The sequence below is a fragment of the Trachypithecus francoisi genome, unplaced genomic scaffold, assembly GCF_009764315.1.
Source record: "Trachypithecus francoisi isolate TF-2019V2 unplaced genomic scaffold, Tfra_2.0 Lachesis_group3, whole genome shotgun sequence".
Classification (NCBI taxonomy): domain Eukaryota; kingdom Metazoa; phylum Chordata; class Mammalia; order Primates; family Cercopithecidae; genus Trachypithecus; species Trachypithecus francoisi.
In genome coordinates, this window is record NW_022681468.1 from 104658842 (window position 1) to 104681410 (window position 22569).

Consider the following 22569-nt stretch of genomic DNA (forward strand, 5'->3'; position numbering starts at 1 on the left):
AAGCACAGTTATGGCTCACTGCGGGATCAACCTTCAGGACTCAATCGATCCTCCTGACTCAGCCTCCTGAGTAGCTGAAACTACAGGCATGTGTCCCCACATCTGGCTAAGTTTTTACATTTTCTGTAGAGATGAGGCTTCCACTATGTTGCCCAGGTTGGTCTCGAACTCCTGGGCTTGAGTGATCTGCCCACCTCTCAAAGTATTGGGATTACAGGCGTAAGCCACCATGCCCAGCCCCCAACAGCTTTATTTACATGTACTATTTTGTTAAATCCTCAAATGACATAAATTCTGTTGTATTCCTACTTTACACACTAGAAAACTAGGGATTAAAAAATTGCTAACTGAGCTGGACATGGTGGCATGTGCCTGCAGTCCCAGCTACTTGGGAGGCTGAGTGGGAGGACTGCTTGAGCCTGGGGGGGTCTAGGCTGCAGTGAAGTATGTTCATATCACTGCATTCAAGCCTGGGTAACAGAGTGAGACTCTGTCTCTAGAAACATTAAATTAAATAAATTTTTTGGGAAAAAGAGTTAACTAATTGGTCCAAGATCAAACAGCTAGCAACTGATCTGTGATTCAAAGCCACGTGGGTCTAACTTAACTTCTATAGTAAGATACTTTCTTCAGGGGGGCCAGCAGGCTTTCTATAAAGGAAAATGCCACACATAACACTGTGATTGATAGGGCCAAAAGACTTATGTGTCAGGAAGACTGGCATCCCAGTCGGCAAAGAAAATAGCATGTCAGAGTCCCACGTTTAGAAAATTGAATTCCTTAGGCTTTACATCTGTATCAAGTCTGGGATCACCTGTCCTAAATTTCTGAATTATTTTCATAAGAGACACTGAGCAGTACAGGAAACCTCATTAAGCCTTTGCAGATCCTCTTAGTTTATATCACTCTCCCCTGGTCCTGTTCCTTTCTCGTGCATTCTTTTTTTTTTTTTTTTTTCAAATGGAGTCTCACTCTGTTGCCCAGGCTGGAGTGCAATGGTGTGATCTTGGCTCACTGCAACCTCTGCCCCCCGGGTTCAAGCGATTTTCCTGCCTCAGCCTCCAAGTAGCTGGGACTACAGGCACACACCTCCATGCCTGGCTAATTTTTGTATTTTTAGTAGAGACAGGGTTTCAACCATGTTAGCCAGGCTGGTCTCGAACTTGACCTCAGGTGATCCATCTGCCTCAGCCTCCCAAAGTGCTGGGATTACAGACATGAGCCACCGTTCCAGGCCTAATTTTTATTTTTAGTAGAGAGGAGGTCTCACTTTATTGCCCAGGCTGGTCTTGAACTCCCAGGCCCAAGAGATCTTTCCCCCTTGGCCTCTCAAAGTGCTGGGATTATAGGCGTGAGCCACTGTGCCTGGCCTGACGCCCTTTTTAAGCTCCCCACAAGCCTCCCCAACTGAATTGACTTTTGCCACATCTGAAACTCCACAGCATTTTACGCCTCTCTTACGGCTCTTTTCTACACATTACAAGATTGATACTCATTTAAATAGTGCTGGCGCTCACTTTTAGATTTGAATTCAACATTAATAGGAAGAGGCCAAGGGTTCTACTAGCCAGAATTTAGACTAGAACCCATATTTAACATTTATTAACAAATACTTATTGAGTGTCTGCTACATGTCTGGTACTCTCACGGGAGCTGGAGATAACGGGGTGGACAAGACAATGTCCCTGTCCTCATGGAGTTCACGTGTATTTTATTCCACAAGTCTTCCTAAATTGAATAAATTAGGAATTTTTTTAAAACTCAGTAAGTGTGGGGTACCTAGAGGCAGCACTTGTTGGAGATAACAAAAATACACACACACACACACACACACAATTTTAAATTCAACAAGTATTTATTGGGTATAACATGTGCTAGGCTATGGGTTCACCACTAGGAATTTAACAGTGAGCCAGACACCAGTGTTTTCTTTTTCTTTCTCGCAATAGCTTTATTGCGATATAATACACATACCATACGATTCACCAATGTAAAGTATGCAATTTAATGGTTTTGAGTATATTCACATAGCTGTACAACTAGCATACCCTAAAATAAACTCCATACCCATTAGCAGCCACTCCCCATTTTCCCCAACTCTCCCAGCCCTAGGCAACCACTGATTTCCATCTCTGTGGATTTGTCTATTCTAGATATTTTACCTAAATGGAATCATGCAATACTTTGTTTTTTGTGACTGGATCCTTTCACTAAATCTGTTCGAAGGGTCATTCGTGTTGTAGTATTTCCTTTTGTTGCCAAATAATATTCCATTGTAACAGCGGAATTATTAGTACATTATTCCAATATACCACATTTATTTATCCCTTCATTAGTTGATAAACATTTCAGTTATGTCCACTTTTTAGCTGTTACGAATAATGCTGTGAACATTCATGTGCAAATTTTTGTGTGGACAAATGTTTTCTCTTTTTTGGGGTATATACCTAGCAGTGGAATTGCTGGTTAATATGATGATTCCAGCTTTAATCTTTTTTTGTTTGTTTGTTTTGAAATGGATTCTTGCTCTGTCGCCCAAGGTGGAGTGCAGTGGCACGATCTCGGCTCACCGCAACCTGCGCCTCCTGGGTTCAAGCGATTCTCCTGATTCAGCCTCCCCAGTAGCTGAGATTACAGGCGCCCACCACCACGCCCAGCTAATTTTCGTATTTTTAGTAGAGATGGGTTTTCACCATGTTGGCCAGGCTAGTCTGGAACTCCTGACCTCAGGTGATCCACCTGCCTCAGCCTCCCAAAGTGCTGGGATTACAGGCATGAGCCACTGCGCATGGCCCATCTTTAACCTTTTGAGGAACTGCAGCGATTTCCCAAAGCGGCTGTACCATTTTACATTCCCACCAACAGTATATGAGGGTTCCAATTTCTTCACATCCTCCCCTAAACTTAGTATTATTTGTCTTTTTTATTATAGCCATCCTCCAATAAATTCAAGTTTTTATTTTGTAATGACTTTCCATTTAAAGAATTTCGAGGATACTACAAAGAGTTCCAGTATATCCTTCATTCATCTTTCCCTAACGGGAGAGAATGATTATTTTGGAAAAAAAAAGAGAGAGAGAGAGAGAGAGAGAAATGATACCAAGTAATCCAGCTTTAATCTTTGCTGACTGAAGTGAGTATTAGGAGCTTTGGCCAAAGTAAAAGGTAGTGAAAAGATAGTCACATCAAGGTGCCCGAGTTAAGAAAATCAGGAGGTAGAATTCAAGGAGACCATGTCAAATCCTGTCAGCAAAGTCAAGGTCGGAAAGGAAGCCACTTCCTAACGACCCACACCACTGGTGGTCTCATCACGCTGTTGCACCATTTGGATGTTTTCTAATTGTCCCGGGCAGTTTTCTCTCCAATTAGACTGTAAACTCCTGGCAGGCTCAGGCAGTGCTTTGAAGGTCTCTCACGTGGTCCAACCTTACGCGAAAAGCACTTATTGAAAGCACCTGGACGGCCCGGCGACGTGGCTCACGACTGTAATCCCAGCACTTTGGGACGCCAAGGCGGGCGGATCACCTGAGCTCAGGAGTTCGAGACCAGCCTGGCCAACACAGTGAAACCCCGTCTCTACTAAAAATACAAAAATTAGCCAGGAGTTTGAGACCAGTTTTGCCAACATAGTGAAACCCTGTCTCTACTAAAAATACAAAAATAAGCCAGGCGTGGTGGCGCGCGCGTAGTCCCAGCTACTTGGAAGCCCCAGGCAGGAGAATCTCCTGCGAGGGGGAGGTTGCAGTGAGCTGAGATTGCGCCACTGCACCCCAGCCTGGGCGACAGTGAGAAAGAAAGGAAAGAGAGAGAAAGAAAGAGACAGAGAGACAGACAGACAGAGAGAGAGAGAGAGAGAGAGAGAGAAAGCAAGCAAGCAAGCACCTCAACAGAGACAGAGAGACAGAGATGGAAAGAGAGACGAAAGAGAGAGAGAAAGAGAGAGAAAGAAAGAGAGAAAGAGAGAAAGAAAGAAAGAAAGAAAGAAAGAAAAGAAAGAAAGAAAAAGAGAGAGAGAGAGAGAAAGAAAGAAAGAAAAGAGAAGAAAGAAGGAAAGCAAGCAAGCACCTGCTCCGTGACCCGGGGAGACTTGCTCGACCTGAGAACCCACTGTCACACGACACATCCACTGCCACACCCATACCTACGCCGGGACGCGGAACCGCTTCTACCCGCCCACACCGGAGAGGTTGCTCGCGATTGGCCGGGCGGGCACACAGGCCCGCCTTGCGAAGGTGGCTGGGCAGCCTCCCCATCTAAGCCTGGGTCGCCGCCTCCGTGAGGGGCCTCGGAGCCGAGCACGGGAAGTGGCGTCCAGTCGGTTCTTGGCAGGCGAGAGCCAGTGCGGGAGAACCCTCCCACGGCGAGGCCGAGCCCTGAGACTGGACTAGCACGGTAGTGAGTCTCTCAGGTCTCCGCAGCGAAGGGCCGCGGGGGGCGGGGACCGTGCCCGACCGTGCCAGCTCCCGCCCCGGAAGCGGAAGTGCAAGCACTGCGGGGCCCTGTACAGTGTGAGCCCGACCCGAGCGCCAGTCGTTCCGCCCGCTGGTCATCGCACCATCTCCCCTGCCGGTGTCCTGCTCGCCGTCCCCGCCATGCTCTCTTTAGACTTTTTGGACGATGTGCGGCGGATGAACAAGCGGCAGGTGAGCTTGGCGGTCCTCTTTTTCTCCTGGCTCTTCTTGTCTCTTCCAGGCTGCTGCTGCGGGGCCTGGAGGACCCCAGGGTTCGGATGTGAGGGTCTGAGCTGGTCTGTTGCCCGGGTCATTCCCTTGCTTTGGAGTCTGTGGCCAGAGGCCGCCTTGTCTGCCTCATTATTTTTAACCCCGAACTGATTCAGGGCCTACCTGGGGCGGGGCGGGGCGGGAAGCGGTGTCTTCATGTTCCATTCCTCCTACTGAGGCGGGGGAGCAAATGGAAACCGTACGCGCTTTGAAAGTGGGAATTGGGGTTGCTTATTGTTTTAGTCATTTTAAGGCGGCCGACTCTTGATTTCTCCAGTCGGAGCGACTCCAGGTGGATTTGGGAGAGACAAGGTTTAGCTGGTTTCTGGGGCGCTCAGCAAGGCGATTGTAGGCCCCAAGAAGCCGTTTTGCTGCTTTCAGCTCCTTGCAACCCTTTAGTAGAGCTGAGCCTTAGCGGGCTGCACGGACTTTGACTTGGACCACTGTGAGCTCCGGGGTGGAACAGTTACACCACTTTACCTTGCGTCCGCTTAGCACTAAGGTGGCAGCCCTCAGAATCTATGGTTTTATAGTCCAATATCAGTGCCACGGGGGTCTAGAAATGTAGGTCTCCTGATTTTGTCCTTACACTTTGCTCTACCTTCATCTTCTAGATCGTATGCTAAATAGTACTGAGAATACTGTTGTAATTATTTAGTCCTTAGAAAAGTTTGCTCTGTTTTGTCTTTGGCACTAAGTGTGTCTGTAGAGCCTAGTTTTGCTGCATCGGACTTTTTTTACTTTTTTGTTTGTTTGTTTTAAACAGTATTTTACTGTTATGATTATCCTGATGTCACCATTAAGGAATTTTTTTCCCTTGGACTTGCATTTTTTGTACTTATAGCTGCCACTTAGGGAAGTAGATACACAATCTTTCCTTACTCCCCTTCAGGCTTTAGCTAGCTCAGTGTCAATTCTGTCAGTCAGAATTGAGCATTCTATAAAAATTGCACAAATGTTACTTTATGTTTTTATGACAACACTCCAAATTTTTACTCATATAATGTTGTCTTTTTTTAATCCATATTTGGATTTCTAGATGCCACAGACATTCCTCTGAAGAAAGTATTTATTTTGAGCCTGATATTTATTTGTACTCTATGCCAGGTACAATGAGAGAAATGCAAAGATAGTTAAGAAAGACTTGGCCTTCAAGGAGCCTAAATGTGTAGAAAAGGACTAAGGCAAAACAATAACTTTTTTGAGCTCTTACCATGCATGAAGCACTTTATACACATGTAAGGTAGGTAATGTTGTTCATATTAAACATATGAAGAAAATGAGACTTTGTGAGAAGCAATACAGTATAGAAGTTAAGAGTATGGACTCTAAAGCTAGATTTCTGAGTTTTGAAGTAGCTCTACTATTTACTGGCTGTGTGACTTTGAGCAGATTACTTAACCTCTCTGTGCCTATGTTTACGTTTATTGTTGTAAAAAGATACGCAACATAAAATATTCCATTTTAATCATTTTTAAGTGTATACTTCACTGACATTAGTTGCATTCACTGTGTTGTGCAAACGTAGGGTCGCTATGAAGATTAAATGAGTTAATATAAAGCCCTCAGAAGAGCGTCTGGCACATGGTGAGTATTGGCTGTGCTGTGGTTGATGTCATTGTTATAGAGCTTTAGTGATTTGCTTACGATAGAAGGTAGGCTGGGTGTGGTGGCTCATGCCTGTAGGCCCAGCACTTTGGGAGGCTGAGGCGGGCGGATCACAAGGTCAAGAGATCAAGACCATCTCGGCCAACATGTTGAAACCCCCTCTCTACTAAAAATACAGAAATTAGCTGGACCTGGTGGCACATGCCTGTAGTCCCAGCTACTCGGGAGGTTGAGGCAGGAGAATTGCCCGGGAGGTGGAGATTGCAGTGAGTTGAGATTGTGCCACTGCACTCCAGCCTGGCAACAGAGCGAGACTCTGTCTCAAAAAAAAAAGAAGGTAAATGGCAGGATGTGGATTTGATCTCAGGTCTTTAAAGCCTGAACACTTGGATAAGGAAGGATATGACCCATTCTCCCTTGGACTTGCATTTTTTGTACTTATAGCTGCCACTTAGGGAAGTAGATACACAGTCTACTTCCCTAAGGATAGGAGTATGGATAGGAGGGATTGGATATGATGGGGTGAGGGGGAGTTATGAAATGAGCTCTTTATCTGTACATAATATCTGGGAAAAAGAATTGACAATACATGTAGATACATGTAGGTACTGAGAATTAATCAAATGAAAGAGGGAAATTAGAATTTTGTTTTATTCCTCTAAAAGTTGCTATTGTTTGCATAACTTCTCTGCTTATACCTAATTACATATTACAGTGGTAGGAAAATTGTGAGAGATTGTGAGAAAATTGTGAGAGGGCATTACGAACAGCTTCAAGGAGATACTAGCATTTAAGTTGGATCTTGAAAGACCTTCTTAATAGCTTCATCTTTTTTTTTTGTTTTTTTTTTTTTGAGATGGAAGTCTCGCTCTTTCGCCCAAGCGGGACTGCAGTGGCGCTATCTCGGCTCACTGCAAGCTCCGCCTCCTGGGTTCACACCATTCCCCTGACTCAGTCTCCCGAGTAGCTGGGACTACAGGTGCCTGCCACCACGCCCAGCTAATTTTTTATATTTTTAGTAGAGATGGGGTTTCACTGTGTTAGCCAGGATGGTCTGGATCTCCTTACCTCGTGATCCGCCTGCCTCGGCCTCCCAAAGTGCTGGGATTACAGGCGTGAGGCACTGTGCCCAGCCAATAGCTTCATCTTTAACCTGGGTTGGTTAGCATTCCAGTAATCAAAAGGGAAGGAATTCACTTAGCACTTGCAAACCTGCTAGATAGGCTCTAAAGCATAGAGATATACAAGGCACTCCTCCTGCTCTAACAAAATGGACAGGAAGAGAGACCAGATACATGAAGATAAAATGAGTGGGCTATTCTGCCCTGTGTTTCTCTAATATGGAGTGATTGTGGTTCAGAATTCATTGCATCTATGACATTCAGGGTTAGTGGAAGTTTAAATGGTAAAATTATCCACCCTGGCCTCCCAGAGTTAGTTAGGAATGGATAGGAGGGATTGGATATGATGGGGTGAGGGTGAGTTATGAAATGAGCTCTTTATCTGTACATAATATCTGGGAAAAAGAATTGACAATACATGTAGATACATGTAGGTACTGAGAATTAATCAAATGAAAGAGGGAAATTAGAATTTTGTTTTATTCCTCTAAAAGTTGCTATTGTTTGCATAACTTCTCTGCTTATACCTAATTACATATTACATCTATATTAAGTGTCCGATTACTTTGTTTGAGTTTTGTTTTTGTTTTTCCTTATCAGATCCACAGAGGAATACTTTAGTAAATGAACTCCCTCCATTTACAGTGTACTGTTTGATAAATTTTTATACTTATGTATACCTAACACAATCAAGATATAGAACATATATATCACCTACAAGACCCCTTCTGTCCCACCTCTAATGTGCTTTTTGTCAGTATAGAGGGGTTTGCATTTTATATAAATGGAATCATAGAATATGTATTCTTTGGAGTTTTAATCAATTTTTAGGCTGGACGCAGTAGCTCATGCCTGTAATCTCAGCACTTTGGGAGGCCAAGGTGGGAGGATCACTAGAGGCCAAGAGTTCAGCACCAGCCTGGCCAAAATGGTGAAACCCTGTCTCTACTAAAAATATAAAAATTAGCGGAGCGTGGTGGTGCACACCTGTAATCCCAGCTACTCATGAGGCTGAGGCAGGAGAATGGCTTGAACCTGGGAGGCAGAGGTTGCAGTAAGCCCAGATCACACCACTGCACTTCAGCCTGGGCGACAGAGCAAGTCTCTGTCTCAAAACAAAACAAAACAAAACAAACAGAGTATGTTTTAGTTTTATAAAAAACCGTGAAACACTTTAAGAATGGCTGCACTGTTTTGCCTTCCACCAGCAATGAATGAGAGTTCCTGTTGCTCCACATCCTCCCCAGTATTTCATGTTGTCTGTGTTCTGGATTCTGGGCTTTGTAATAGAGGTAGAGGTATGTTGGGTTTCTTCAAAAAAAATTTTTTTTTTTTTTTTTTAAGACAAAGTCTGTATCTGTTGCCCAGGCTGGAGTGCAGTAGCATAGTCACATGTTACTGCAGCCTTGAACTCCTTGGCTCAGGCAATCCTCCCACCTTAGCCTTCTGAGTAGTTGGGACTATGGATATATGCCACCATGCCTGGCTAATTTTTGTATTTTTTGTAGAGATGGAGTCTTGCTATTCTGCCCAAGCTGGTCTCAAATTCCTGGGCTCGAGTGATCTTCCCACCTTGGACCCTCAAACTGCTGAGATTGCAGATGTGAGCCACCACACCCAGCCAAGTTGTTTAAATTAATTTATTTTTAACAGTATGCTTGTATTCTTTCTTAGTCTCTGGATGCCACCCTAGAATATTAGGTGATCTTTAAGGTCCTTTTAGCTAATAGTCATATACTATTTTATTTGTATACTTACCTTTGTTTGGAGTATGACTTCTTTTTTTTTTTTTTTGAGATAGAGTCTCGCTGTGTTCTGTCACCAAGGCTGGAGTGCAGTGATGTCATCTCGGCTCACTGTAACCTAGTAGCTGGGATTACAGGTGTGTGCCACCATGTCTGGCTAATTTTTGTATTTTTAGTAGAGATGGGGGTTTCACCATGTTGACCAAGCTGGTCTTGAACTCCTGACCGCAAGTGATCTGACCACTGTGGCCTCCTAAAGTGCTGGGGTTACAGGCATGAGCCACCGTGCCCGGCCTTTAATATAATTTATTATTCTAGTTTTTTAACAGCACTGTGTTTAACAACCAGCTTGCAGAATTGCTGAAAATTTAGGAAGCTGGTTCCAGCACACCACTGATTAGTATGAGAGGTTTTTGTTTTTTTTTTAAATTTTTGTTTGTTTGTTTTGAGACAGGGTCTCCCTCTGTTGACCAGGCTGGAGTACAGTGGCAGGGTCTTGGCTCCCTGCAACCTCCTCCTTCCGGGATCAAGTGATTCTCCCACCTCAGCCTCTGGAGTAGCTGGGACTACTGGCTAGCAACACCATACCTGGCTAATTTTTGTATTTTTTGTAGAGTCTGGATTTCACCAGGTTGCCCAGGCTGGTCGTGAACTCCTGAGCTCAGCCATCCGCCCACCTCAGCCTCCCAAAGAGCTGGAATTGATTATAAGTGTGAGTCACTGTGCCCAACCTTAATGTAAGCAATTTTTTTGTTTGTTTGTTTTGTTTTGAGACGGAGTCTGGCTCTGTTGCCCAGGCTGGAGTGCAATGGCTCAATCTTGGCTCACTGGAACCTACCCACCCCTAGGTTCAAGCGATTCTCCTGCCTCAGCTTCCCCAGTAACTGGCACTACAGATGCATGTGATCACATGCTAATTTTTTGTAGTCTTAGGGGTGTCACCGTGTTAGCCAGGATGGTCTTGATCTCCTGACCTCGTGATCCGCCCACCTCAGCCTCCCAAATATACGAGCGTTTTTAAATGCACATTGAGGTGGTTTTTGTGTGCAGAAAAGCCTAATTTAGAGTTATCTTTAGTTCTAATAATAATTTATAAAACCTAAAATTTTAAAACTAAATTCTTTCTTAAATTTTTGGAATTTGTTTCAAATCTTATCCTATTTAAAGTGTAGCAAATTTTAACAATCACTTTTTTATTTTTGAGACAATCTCACTCTGTTGCCCAGGCTGAAGTGTGGTGGCACCATCTCGGCTCACTGCAACCTCTGCCTCCTGGGTTCACACAATTCTCCTGCCACAGCCTCCAGAGTAACTGGGATTATAGGCGTGCACCACCACTCCCGGCTAATTTTTGTATTTTTTTTTAGTAGAGACGAGGTTTCACCATGTTGGCTAGGCTGGTTTCGAACTCCTGACCTCAAGTGATCTGCCTGCCTCGGCCTACCAAAGTGTTGGGATTTCAGGTGTGAATCACTGCACTCGGCCAACAATCACTTTTAAGAGCCTATGTTTGGTTTAATTTACAAAGTTAAACATCTTAAAATGATTAAACTTTATAAATTAAAAAGCTATTTTAAAGAACTTCAATTATTCAACAAACATGGACTACTTATATCATTTTTATAGATCTGAGACTTCTTAAGTTCTCTTAAAATGTTTCAGCACTGTATAAATAGTAAACTTGCTGATTCAAATAATAAATCTAAAACAACTGATTACACATTTTAAACTGAATTTTTAAGGCTAACTTAACAACTGATTACACATTTTAAACTGAATTTTTAAGGCTAACTTATTACTTCTCTAGGTCAAATTCTCTTAAATTTTACAGAAGTTAAAATACCAAATATGGCTGGGTGCAGTGGCTCACGCCTGTAATGGTGGAGGCCGAGGTGGATGAATCGCTTGAGCCCAGGAGTTTGAGATCAGCCTGGGCAACATAGTGAAACCCCATTTCTACTAAAAATACAAAAATTAGCCAGGTGTGGTGGCACACGCGTGTAATCCCAGCTACTCAGGTGGCCGAGGCACAAGAATCACTTGAACCGGGAAGGCAGAGGTTGCAGTGAACCAAGATTGTGCCCCTGCACTCCAGCCTTGGTGACAGTGTGAGACCCTGTCTCGAAAAAAAGAACAGAGAAGGCCAGACGGAGTGGCTCACACTTGTAATCCCAGCACTTTCAGAGGCTGAGGCAAGCAGATCACTTGAGGTCAGGAGTTCGAGACCAGTCTGGTCAACGTAGTGAAACCCTGTCTCTACTAAAAATACAAAAATTAGTGGGGCGTGGTGGTGTGCACCTGTAATCCCAGCTTCTCAGGAGGCTGAGGCAGAAGAATTGCTTGAACTCTGGAGATGTTGGTTGCAGTGAGCCAAGATCACACCACTGCACTCCAGTCTGGGTGACAGAGCGAGACTCCATCTCAAAAAACAAAACAATACAAAAAAAAACAAATATGAACAGAGTTCTTAAGAATATTAACACTATGCATGCTTTCTCTTAAACATTCTATTTTTAATTATAAATCATTCTGAGGTTAAAAATGATAGCTAGGTGTGGTGCTGCACCTGTAGTGCCAGCTGCTCAGGGAGGCTGAGGCAGGATGATTGCTTGAGCCCAAGGAGTTCAAGTCTAGCCTGGGCAACATAGTGAGACCCCATCTCTTAAAAAAAAGAAGATATTTACTCACTAATGAAATAAGTATGTTATGCCAAATTATTTTTATGTTACATGTATGTCACGTGTAATTTTTAGAATTGACTTCTCTGCTTGCTGAGATTTTTTTATTGGCCAGGATGTGACTAGATGCCTGTCTGAGCCCTGAAGGGACTAAGCAGACTCCCATAAATGTGTACTTAACTCCCCGCAGGCCACTTACATTGCTTGATTGAATTTGCATTTCTCTGGGTTTTAATTATCTGTATGCCTTCCTGCCTAAATGTAAAGTCCTTGAGACTTAATAGGATCCTTCATTCTTTTTATATCTTCCTATCTCTTAGTATGACCCAACTCTTAACTGTTATTGCAGTGATATTTTAATGATTTCTAGATAACTTTTTCTTTTCTTTTTTTTCCTGAGATAAGGTCTCACTCTGTCACCTAGGCTGGAGTCCAGTGACGCGATTACAGCTCACTGCAGCCTCAACCTCCTGGGTCCAAGCCCTCCTCCCACTTCAGCCTCCCGAGTAGCTGGGACCACAGGTGTACTGGGTACCATAGTGAGACTCCAACTCATGCCTGGTTAATTTTTGTATTTTTTGTAGAGGTGAGATTTTGCCCTGTTGCCTAGGTATCTTTGATACTTTTTTTTTTTTAATGAGTTGTCCCTGAAACATACAGAAACCTAGGACATTTTTCTTAGACATAGACCTAATATACCAACACAGAGGATAAAGTCACTACTTTTTTTGTTTATGGGAAAGTAATCTGGTCTTATTTAGGATCAGGAAAATCTTTATTACTGGCAGGGTGTCAACATTTATTAATGAATTGCCAAGTTTCAATGTAGAAATATTGGTATCAGTCTCCATTACATACACAAGAAAATCACAAGTAAAATTTTATTGTAAACTGCAATTAACATCAACAGGTATATTCTTTTTTTTTTGAGACAGAGTCTCACTCTGTCACCCAGGCTGGAGTGCAGTGGTGCCATCTCACTGCAACCTCTGCCTCCTGGGTTCAAGCACTTATCTTGCCTCAGTCTCCTGAGTAACCGGGATTACAGGCGTGTGCCACCACGCCTGGCTAATTTTTTGTATTTTTTAGTAAAGATGGGGTTTCACCATGTTGGCCAGGCTGGTCTTGAACTCCTGACCTCAAGTGATTCACCAGTCTTGGCCTCCCAAAGTGCTGGGATTACAGGTGTGAGCCACTACGCCCGACTAATATATTCTTTTGAACAGCCAGAAATTATTCTTTATTCCATGTAACTGAGCAAAATCCAGAATACAGTACCATAGTAACAAAGATATTTTCTTGCTACCGTTCCTTGATATTTTACATCTGTTATTTTTTTCATAACGTTCTCTCCACAAATGACATAAAGACAAGAATGATTATATTCTTTTCCACAGCCAGATGGCACAAACCTATAACAGTAAAGATGAGCTCCCCTTAGGAGAAACTGGGGTTTTTTTTTTTTTTTTTTTTTACAAAAGTTTATTCTTAAATGTACAACAGCTCCAAGACAACACTTAATTCCAGCTTTAGGTGGCAAAAGATGTTATAGCAGGGAATATAGACGTTTAAATAAGGATGAAATAAAGGGTCACCATCTCCTCAGGTACAAGGAACAGCTTACTTTTTGCCAGATTTCTTAATTCCACCTGTGGCCAAGGACCCCTTCCCTGCGGCCTTCGCTTTTAGCTCCTCGAGTTTCTTCTGCTCCTCTTTTTGTTCCTGCTTGAAAGCCTTATCTTCCTCGTCCATCTCCTTGGCCTGCTTCTTAGGCTGTTTCAGTGGCTTCTTCTTGCCACCTTCGCGGCCGGACATGGCGCCTGCCGCCCCTTCCCCAGACCCTGCCCGAAACTGGGGTTTTAACTCTTCTTCAAAAGGGTTATGTTTTCTGCTCAAGGAAGAAAGTGAGATGTAGAATCCAGACACTTAAGGTGTCTACCCCTTAACTGGAAAATTTTGTCCAAAAAACATGGTTTATCAGTCAGGGTTTAGTCTGGAAGAAGAACTACTATGAGTATTATTGAATAATGGATTTATTAAAGTAATAAAACCTTGGCCTGGCGCAGTGATTCATGCCTGTAATCCCAGCACTTTGGGAGGCCAAGACAGGTGGATCACGAGGCCAAGAGATCGAGACCATCCTGGCCAACATGGTGAAACCCTGTCTCTACTAAAAATACAAAAATTAGCTGGGCCTGGTGGCACGCGCCTGTAGTCCCAGCTACCCAGGAGGCTGAGGCAGGAGAATTGCTTGAACCTGGGAGGCGGTGGTCGCAGTGAGCCAAGATTGCGCCACTGCACTCCAGTCTGGCGACAGAGTGAGACTCCATCTCAAAAAAAAAAAAGGTCTCACACAATTGTAGGAGAAACTGGATAAGAGTCTAAAAGTGGATTAGAGACCCAGAGGAATGTCACTTAGCAGCTCTTCTGAAGCACTGGTTTGGGTGGACAGATCTAAGCTTGCCATGGAGTCTGGGACAGGATTCCACATCCAGCTGCTGGAGTGAGACTGGAAAGGAGAGCAGATGGAGAGATCCATGGGAGGCTGTTGCCTGTCTAGCTAGTCTCTGAGTCAGCCAGAAGAGCTGAATTCTGCTAGCCCCTCAGTGTCTGTCTTACCATCTCTAACTACAGTGACCTTCTGCTTAATTACAGCTACTACTGCACTTTCACCTTCCAAATCTTGGGCAGATTCCTTTTTGGCCAACTCTAACCCAGAACCATACAGGGAAGAGGATTTGGGGAAACCTAGTTCTAGCTTAACCAAGTTGACAAAGTACAAAACTGTTAGATTCTACCCTTTGTCAACTTGGCATCTATACACACCTGTTTTAATCATATCAACTTTTGAATAAAGATAAAACAAAAGTTACATTTCTGATATAACTATCCTTTGTTTCTGTAATTGGTTACATGATCATAGCTGTTTTCTGTCTCTGCTCTCAGCAATAACCTAAATTGGTCATAATTTCTTGCCCCGGGGTGACCTACCCTTCTTTACTGAAGGGTTGTCATAAGAAGTCCTACCTGAATTGGGTTGTTGGAGTTTTCACTGACTTTTAGATGGGAGTACTGAGGGGCCCCAGAGATCCTCTATATTCCAGTTCCATTTGCTTCCCTCGTGGCATGGTAGCAACCCTGTTTCTCTCTGATGATCAGGATCAATCACCCTAGCCAATTATAACCCTGCTGCATTTTGGTTCTCTGGAATGAGAAGCCCAAAGTGACCAAGTAGCAGTCTTAACATTCAGTTTTACAGAACCATTATGTCTCCTGATGGATGGATTAAAACCTTTGTGAATTAAAACCTTTAAATCAGGCCAGGTGTGGTGGCTCACATCTGTAATTCCAGCGCTTTGGGAGGCTGAGGTGGGTGGATCACCTGAGGTCAGGAATTCGAGACCAGCCTAGCCAATAAGGTGAAACCCTGTCTCCACGAAAAATAAAAAAATTTTGGACATTGTGGCGGGCACCTGTATTCCCAGCTACTCAGTAGAGGCAGGAGAATCGCTTGAACCCGGGAAGCAGAGGTTGCAGTGAGCTGAGATTGTGCCACTGTACTCCAGCCTGGGTGACAAGAGCGAGACTCCATCTCAAAATAAATAAATAAATAAATAAACAAACAAATAAAACCTTTAAATCAGCAAATTTAAAAATTGTGAGGATGGGAAGCATTTTTTTTTTTTTTTTGATGGAATCTTGCTCTCTTGCCCAGGCTAGAGTGCAGTGGTGCAATCTCAGCTCACCTCTGCCTCCTGGGTTCAAGCAATTCTCCTGCCTCAGTCTCCTGAGTAGTTGGGACTACAGGTGCACACCACCACACCTGGCTAATTTTTGTATTTTTAGTAGAGATGGGGTTTCACCATGTTGACCAGGTTAGTCTCGAACTCATGACCTAAGGTAATCCACCTGCCCCAGCCTCCCAAGGTGTGAGCCACTGCCCCTGGTCTGGAAGTAGAAATTTCACTACCAGATCATTAGGGGTAATAATGAGAGGAGTCACACCCATTCCTATCCTTTAATTCCTGGACTAGTGAATCCTACCTATGGAAAAAACAGCACCATATGTTGGTTGTCAATTCGGATCATATACAACATACTGGAGGACATTAGACATTACCCCAAACCCACAAAGTGTTGCCACCTAGCTGATGCCATAACTGTATTCTGAAAAGGCCATTTCTGTCACACAGAAGAGAGTAACCGTAGCAGTAATTAAACAGGGAAAATCTAATATAAATAACTGTTAATTACTAGAAGATGCTAAACTACTGAAAGGGGTAAAAGAGGACTCTTGGCTGGGCTCAGTGGCTCATGCCTATAATCCCAGTACTTTAGGAAGCCCGGACAGGAGAATCACTTGAGGCCAGGAGTTCAAGACCAACCTGGGCAATATAGTGAGACCCAGTAGGCCGAGACGGGGGGATCACAAGGTCAGGAGATCGAGACCATCCTGGCTAACAGTGAAACCGTGTCTCTACTAAAAAAATACAAAAAACTAGCCGGGTGAGGTGGCAGGCGTCTGTAGTCCCAGCTACTCGGGAGGCTGAGGCAGGAGAATGGTGTAAACCCAGGAGGCGGAGCTTGCAGTGAGCTGGGATCCGGCCACTGCACTCCAGCCTGGGCGACAGAGCGAGACTCCGTCTCCAAAACAAAAAAAAGAAGCTAAAATCTTAGCCAGGCATGGTAGTGCTCACCTGTAGTCCTAGCTACTCCGGAGGCTGAGGCGGGAGAATCACTCGAGCCCAGAAGTTTAAGCCTGCAGTGAGCTATGATCATGCTACTATACTCCAGCCTGGGCAACAGAGTGAGACCTTTTCTCTTTAAAAAGAAAAAAAAAAGATTCCAGATGTAGCATATGCAGAAAATAGCTACTATCCTCCAGGATGAGGAAGAGTGAACAAAGAAAGAACTAAGAAAGCACCTTACCCCAAACCCCTCCCAAGCCTGAGATTCAGACCTTTTGGTGAGGGTTTGGCTGCCACAGCAACATGTAACCTATCATGGCAATACCATTTGCCAGAGTACTGACCTGGAGCTGGTTTACAGTCGTGAATTACTGGAAGGTTGAGAAATTGGCAGAGAGTGAGTGTGGGCTCGAGTCAACCTTGGTGGTCACTGAAGTGAGCACTACCAGGCTTCCAGCACACTGACCCACTGGGTACTAGGTGGACTAAAATCATGTTGAAACCAGGAGGGGAAGCCCTCTGTTTTGCAGTAGCCTTTCAATACCCTTTATTAATTACACCTAACGTTAAGCCAGCTGGCAGAGGATTTGTGTTTATAGGATTCAGCTTGAGTAACACAAGGAAGGAGGGTGGATTTGGAGTTGAGAGACAATAAATCGAAAATGGTCTACTATTCTGATATTTCAGGCTGGCTACTTCAAGGTGATGAGGGACATAATAAGACTAGTGAATTCCATGACTGCTTGCCCACTGCTGTGCTTTAGTTGCTATAAAATAAGTCCCCCGGTCAGAAGCAGTGTTGTATGGGATACCACAATGAAGAATAAGGCATTCTGTAAGATTGTGGATGGTGCTTTTTGACGGAAATACTAAGGACAAGGAAGACCAATCTATATCCAGAGTCTAGTCTAGCAAGAAGAAATTGCTGTTCCTTTCATGATTGAAATGATCCAGTATGATCAACCTGCCATCAGGATTGGCGGCAGTATTGTTTTTTTGCGGTTGGCAGGCTAGTTACTCAGTGTTGGCTAGAACCTAATAGGTCTTGGTGAGTGGAAGTCCATGTTGCTAACCTTTATCTTGACTGCTGCAGCCACTCTAGTCATGAGTCTGTTGGGTAAGACAGGTGGCTGGGGAAATAGGCTGACTGATATCCACAGAAGAAGTCATTTTTGTTCACCTGATTATTAAGATCTTCTGCTGAGGTAATTCTTTGATGAGCATTTATATGGTACACAATTATCTTCATATTCTATATACATATTTGGAGTGCTCCATCCACATATCTCTTCCTCAGACTTCTTGTCTCAACTTTCCAGTGATGTCCCTTCCAAGTCACTGTCCATCCAGCCAAACTGCTAGTCATTTTTGAATCAATGTAAATCTACATCTGTAGTCATCTCTCCATCCAGGCAAAATGAACAACTGCAGTATTGTTTGAAGCTGCCCATTGGGAGGATTTCTCTTCTTCACAATCCTTCGTGATCAACCTTGCATGACATTGTAATGCTACAGCTGTCTCCTTTCAGTTAGTGCTAGATGGTTTATGTTGAACCATCACAAATCAGGCCTAAAGTCTTCCTTAGTCAGCTGTCACGGGGAGCTCCTCATGAGGCAGTAAATGCAATATGAGGGAGGAAGCAGGGTAGCATCGTTAGGAGCCATGGGTATTTGAGTCACTTGCTCGTGTTTACTTGTCTTCAGGACATGCTTGAGCCCAGTCTTCTCTATACCACTTACACTTAATGATGGAGTACTTAACTGCTATGCTTGCCCTACTTTATGGCTTGGTGAATATGACAGCGTCCAGGCATCCAGTGCATGTCAGGGAGTTCAGGTGACATGTTAACTTGGCCCATGGTCAAATTTTTAGTCTCTACAAGAACTCAGTAGCAAACTAAAAGCTGTTACTCAAAAGGAGAACAATTCTCCAAAGGACGGTATAGCTTTGTCCCCATCCGAAAGATCTTGGCTGTCATTTACTTATAAAGGACTGCCGAAGGCTCCATATAGCATCCCTATCCATTACAGACATACTAGTCACCATGAAATCTTCTGAGTCACATGGGTACTACTGTAATCCCAGCTACTAGTACAGCTTTCAAAGCTTGGACCTGTTGCAGAACCTTACTTAAAACTGGCTTAAAATTGGCTTACTGGATTAATAGAGTAAGTTGGGGAGTATTCACTTTTCTGCAATTTTCTGGAAGAGTTAGTGTCTAGAATTGTTAGAATTTTTTTCCTTAAATGTCTGGTAGAATTTGCCAGTGAATGCCATCTGAGCCTGGAGTTTTCTTTGTGGGAAGATTTTAAATCCATAAATTCAAATTATTTAATAATATGGATTATTTAAATCCATAAATTCAAATTAATTGTATTCAAATAGGATATAGGTCTATTCAGGTTGTCTATTTCTTCTTAAGTGAATTTTGGTAGTTGGTATCAAGGAATTGATTTACTTCATCAAAGTTGTCTAATATGTAAAGTTGTATAATATATTGGTATAAATATATTTGTAAACTGGGCACTATTGCTTGTGTCTATAATCTCAGCTGCTCAGGATGCTGAGGCAGGAGGATTGTTGAGCCCAGGAGTTTGAGACCAGCCTGGGCAACGTAGCAAGACCTCATCTCTAAAATTTTTTCTTTTTTTCTTTTTGAGACGGAGTTTCGCTCTTGTTGGCCAGGCTGGAGTGCAATGGTGCATGCGATCTCAGCTCACTGCAATCTCTGCCTCCCGGGTTCAAGCAATTCTCCTGCCTCAGCCTCCTAGGTAGCTGGGATTACAGGTACCTGCCACCATGCCCAGCTAATTTTTGTATTTTTAGTAGAGATGAGGTTTCACCATGTTGGCCAGGCTGGTCTCAAACTCCTGACCTCAGGTGATCCGCCTACCTCGGCTTCCCAAAGTGCTGGGATTATAGGTGTGAGCCACCGCCCCCGGCCAAAAATTTTTGAAAAAATTAGCTGGGTTATTAGTTGCATAAATGTTTAGAATTTTTACATCCTTATGATGAACTTACCTCCCTATTATTGTTATTATTGAGAAAGAGTCTCGCTGTGTCTCCAGGCTGGAGTGCAGTGGTGTGATCTCTGCTCACTGCAACCTCTACCTCCCGGGTTCAAGCGGTTCTCCTGCCTCAGCTTCCCAAGTAGCTGTGCCTACAGCTGCACGCTACCACGCCTAGCTAATTTTTGTATTTTTAGTAAAGATGGGGTTTCACCATGTTGGCCAGGATGGTCTCCATCTCTTGACCTCATGATCCACCCACCTTGACCTCCCAATGTGCTGGGATTACAGGCGTGATCCACTGTGCCCGGCCAAAATCTACTTTGTAGGATATTAATGCAACCACTCTAGCTTGCTTTTTTTTTCTTCAATTTTCTTTTGATTAACGTAAGCATGATATGTGTTTTTTTCTTTTTTTCTTTTTCTTTTACAATATTTGTGTCTTTATATTTAAAGTGCATTTTTGTAGGCAGCATATAATTGAACATTGTTTTATTTATCCAAGTGAACAATATTTAACTTCTAAGTATAGTATTTAGATCATTTACATTTTTTTTTCTTGAAACGGAGTCTAGCTTTGTTGCCCAGGCTGGAGTGCAGTGGCATGATCTCGATAAGTATAAAATATAACTATCTGTCATGCCTGTAATCCCAGATACTTGGGAGGCTGAGGCAGAAGAATTGCTTGAACCCAGGAGGCGGAGGTTGCAGTGAACTGGGATCATGCCATTGCACTCCACCCTAGGCAACAAGAGCAAAACTCCATCTCAAAAAAAAATTATCATTATTATTATTATTATTGAGATGGAGTCTTGCTGTGTTGCTCAGGCTGGTCTCAAACTCATGGGCTCAAGTCATCGTCCCACTACAGCCTCTTGCCAAGTAGCTGGGACTACAAGTGCATGCCACCATGCCTGGCTCAATCTTTTTTTTTTTTTCCTATTTGCTTTTTCATTTGAGATAATTTCTATTGTTATGACTTCAAGTTTGCTAAATTTTCTTCTGAGGTGCCTAGTCAGCTGTTATTTTCACCTGTCTAGTGTTTATTTCAGACATTGTATTTTTTGTCTCTAGAAGTTTGATTTAGGTCTTGGATTTTTTTTTTTTTTTTTTGAGATGGAGTTTTGCTCTCGTTGCCCAGGCTGGAGTGCGTGCAATGGCGTGATCTTGGCTCGCTGCAACCTCTGCCTTCCGGGTTCAAGTGACTCTCCTGCCTCAGTCTCCCGAGTAGCTGGGATTACAGGCATGCACCACCAAGGCTGGCTAATTTTGTATTTTTAGTAGAGACAGGGTTTCTCCGTGTTGGTCAGGCTGGTCTCAAATTTCTGACCTCAGGTGATCTGCCTGCCTCGGCTTCCCAAAGTGCTGGGATTACAGGCGTGAGCCACTGCGCCTGGCCTGTGGATATTTTTCTGTCATCCACATCTCTACTTAATGTGTTAAGTTTTCCTCTACCTTTTTTTGTTTTTGTTTTTGTTTTTCGTTTTTTTTTTTGTTTTTTTGTTTTTTTTGAGACGGAGTCTTGCTCTGTCACCCAGGCTTGAATGTAGTGGCGTGATCTCAGCTCACTGCAACCTCCACCTCCTGGGTTCAAGCAATTCTCCTGCCTCACCCTCCTAATTAGCTAGGATTACAGGCATGCGCCACCACGCCAGGCTAATTTTTGTATTTTTAGTAGAGACAGGGTTTTACCATGTCGCTTCAAGACATGGCCAGGCCAGTCTTGAACTCCTGACCTTGTGATCCACCTGCCTTCGCCTCCTAGAGTGCTGGGATTACAGGCATAAGCCACCTCGCCCAGCAGATATCCCTGTCTACTAATCCTATAATTTCTGCCATTTCTGGGTCTGTTTCTATTTATTGATTTTTCTCATTATAGGTCATATTTTCTTGCCTTTTTGCATGTCTGGTAGTTTTTTATTGGTTGCCAGACTTTGTGAATTTTACTTTTTTGGGTGCTGGATATTTTTGTATTTGCATAAATATTCTTGAGCTTTATTCTGGGATACAGGCAAGTTATTTGGAAACGGTTTGGTCTTCTCAAGCTCTTATGAAGCTTTGTTAGATGGATCCAGAGCAGCTGTTAGTCTATGGCTAATTTTGCACTACAAGTAAATAATACCTTTCTGAGTACTCTAATCCAAAGCCCCATGAAGATTTCTACTCTGGTGGAAACAAACTATTCTTACTCCATAAGAGCTGTGGGAATTGTTCTATCCGCTCCTTTTAGATAGTTCTTTTTCCATCCTCAGTAGTCCCCTCACAGGCAAGCACTGATCTTTGCTTTTGTCTCCCTGAACTCCCAGTTCTTCCTTTTTGTGTGTGTGTGTCTTTGTTTTTTTCTTTTTTTGTGGAGAACGGGGATCTTGCTACATTGCCCAGGCAGGTCTTGAACTCTTTGGCCCAAGCTATCCTCCTGCCTCTGCCTCCCTAAGATCTGGGATTACAGCTTGAGCCACTGTGTCTGGCTGAACTCCCCAGTTCTTTATCCTCAAGTCAGGGAGACTGCTAGGCTCTGTCTGCATTTCTCCTTTGCCCTGTGGTCTGGAAATTCTCCGATCTATAAGTTGAGGCAGTTGTCGGTCTTTGTTTCCCCTTTCTTTTTTTTTTTTTGAGGCGGAGCCTCGCTCTGTCGCCTGGGCTGGAGTACTGTGGCCGGATCTCAGCTCACTGCAAGCTCCGCCTCCCGGGTTCATACCATTCTGCCTCAGCCTCCCGAGTAGCTGGGACTACAGGCGCCCGCCACCTCGCCCAGCTAGTTTTTTGTATTTTTTAGTAGAGACGGGGTTTCACCGTGTTAGCCAGGATGGTCTCAATCTCCTGACCTCGTGATCCGCCCGTCTCGGCCTCCCAAAGTGCTGGGATTACAGGCTTGAGCCACCGCGCCCGGCCTTTGTTTCCCCTTTCTAAGTAATCATAGTCCTTATTACCTGAACACAGTCACGTGTCCAATGTCTGAAAACTCTTGTTTCATATATTTTGTCCAGTGTTTCAGTTAT

The 22569-nt window shown here is 43.6% G+C and overlaps 2 protein-coding genes across 4 annotated transcripts in view; one reads left to right on the forward strand and one right to left on the reverse strand.

The window, feature by feature from the left end:
* Positions 1 to 3967: 3967 nt before the first annotated feature.
* Positions 3968 to 22569, forward strand: part of SEC11A (SEC11 homolog A, signal peptidase complex subunit) — a 48881-nt gene continuing 30279 nt past the window's right edge. The window contains exons 1-2 of one of the 3 annotated variants that reach the window (XM_033190940.1): positions 4212 to 4643; positions 5829 to 5964. Coding sequence is in view for 2 of the 3 variants with exons in the window: in XM_033190938.1 (XP_033046829.1) it covers positions 4593 to 4643 (51 nt within the window). In the remaining variant the exon portion in view is untranslated. Of the gene's footprint in view, positions 4644 to 5828; positions 5965 to 6249; positions 6309 to 22569 lie in introns of all 3 variants that reach the window. The other 2 variants (XM_033190939.1, XM_033190938.1) reach the window with 2 other exon arrangements.
* Positions 13327 to 13719, reverse strand: LOC117071209 (translation machinery-associated protein 7-like). Its single transcript, XM_033190946.1, has one exon. The coding sequence runs from the start codon at positions 13686 to 13688 to the stop codon at positions 13494 to 13496; it is 195 nt and encodes a 64-aa protein (XP_033046837.1). The 5' UTR covers positions 13689 to 13719; the 3' UTR covers positions 13327 to 13493.

What these genes read in the sequence shown, in the direction of transcription:
- LOC117071209 (XM_033190946.1), bottom strand. Translation starts at nt 13,688, where the DNA reads ATGTCCGGCCGCGAAGGTGGCAAGAAGAAGCCACTGAAACAGCCTAAG.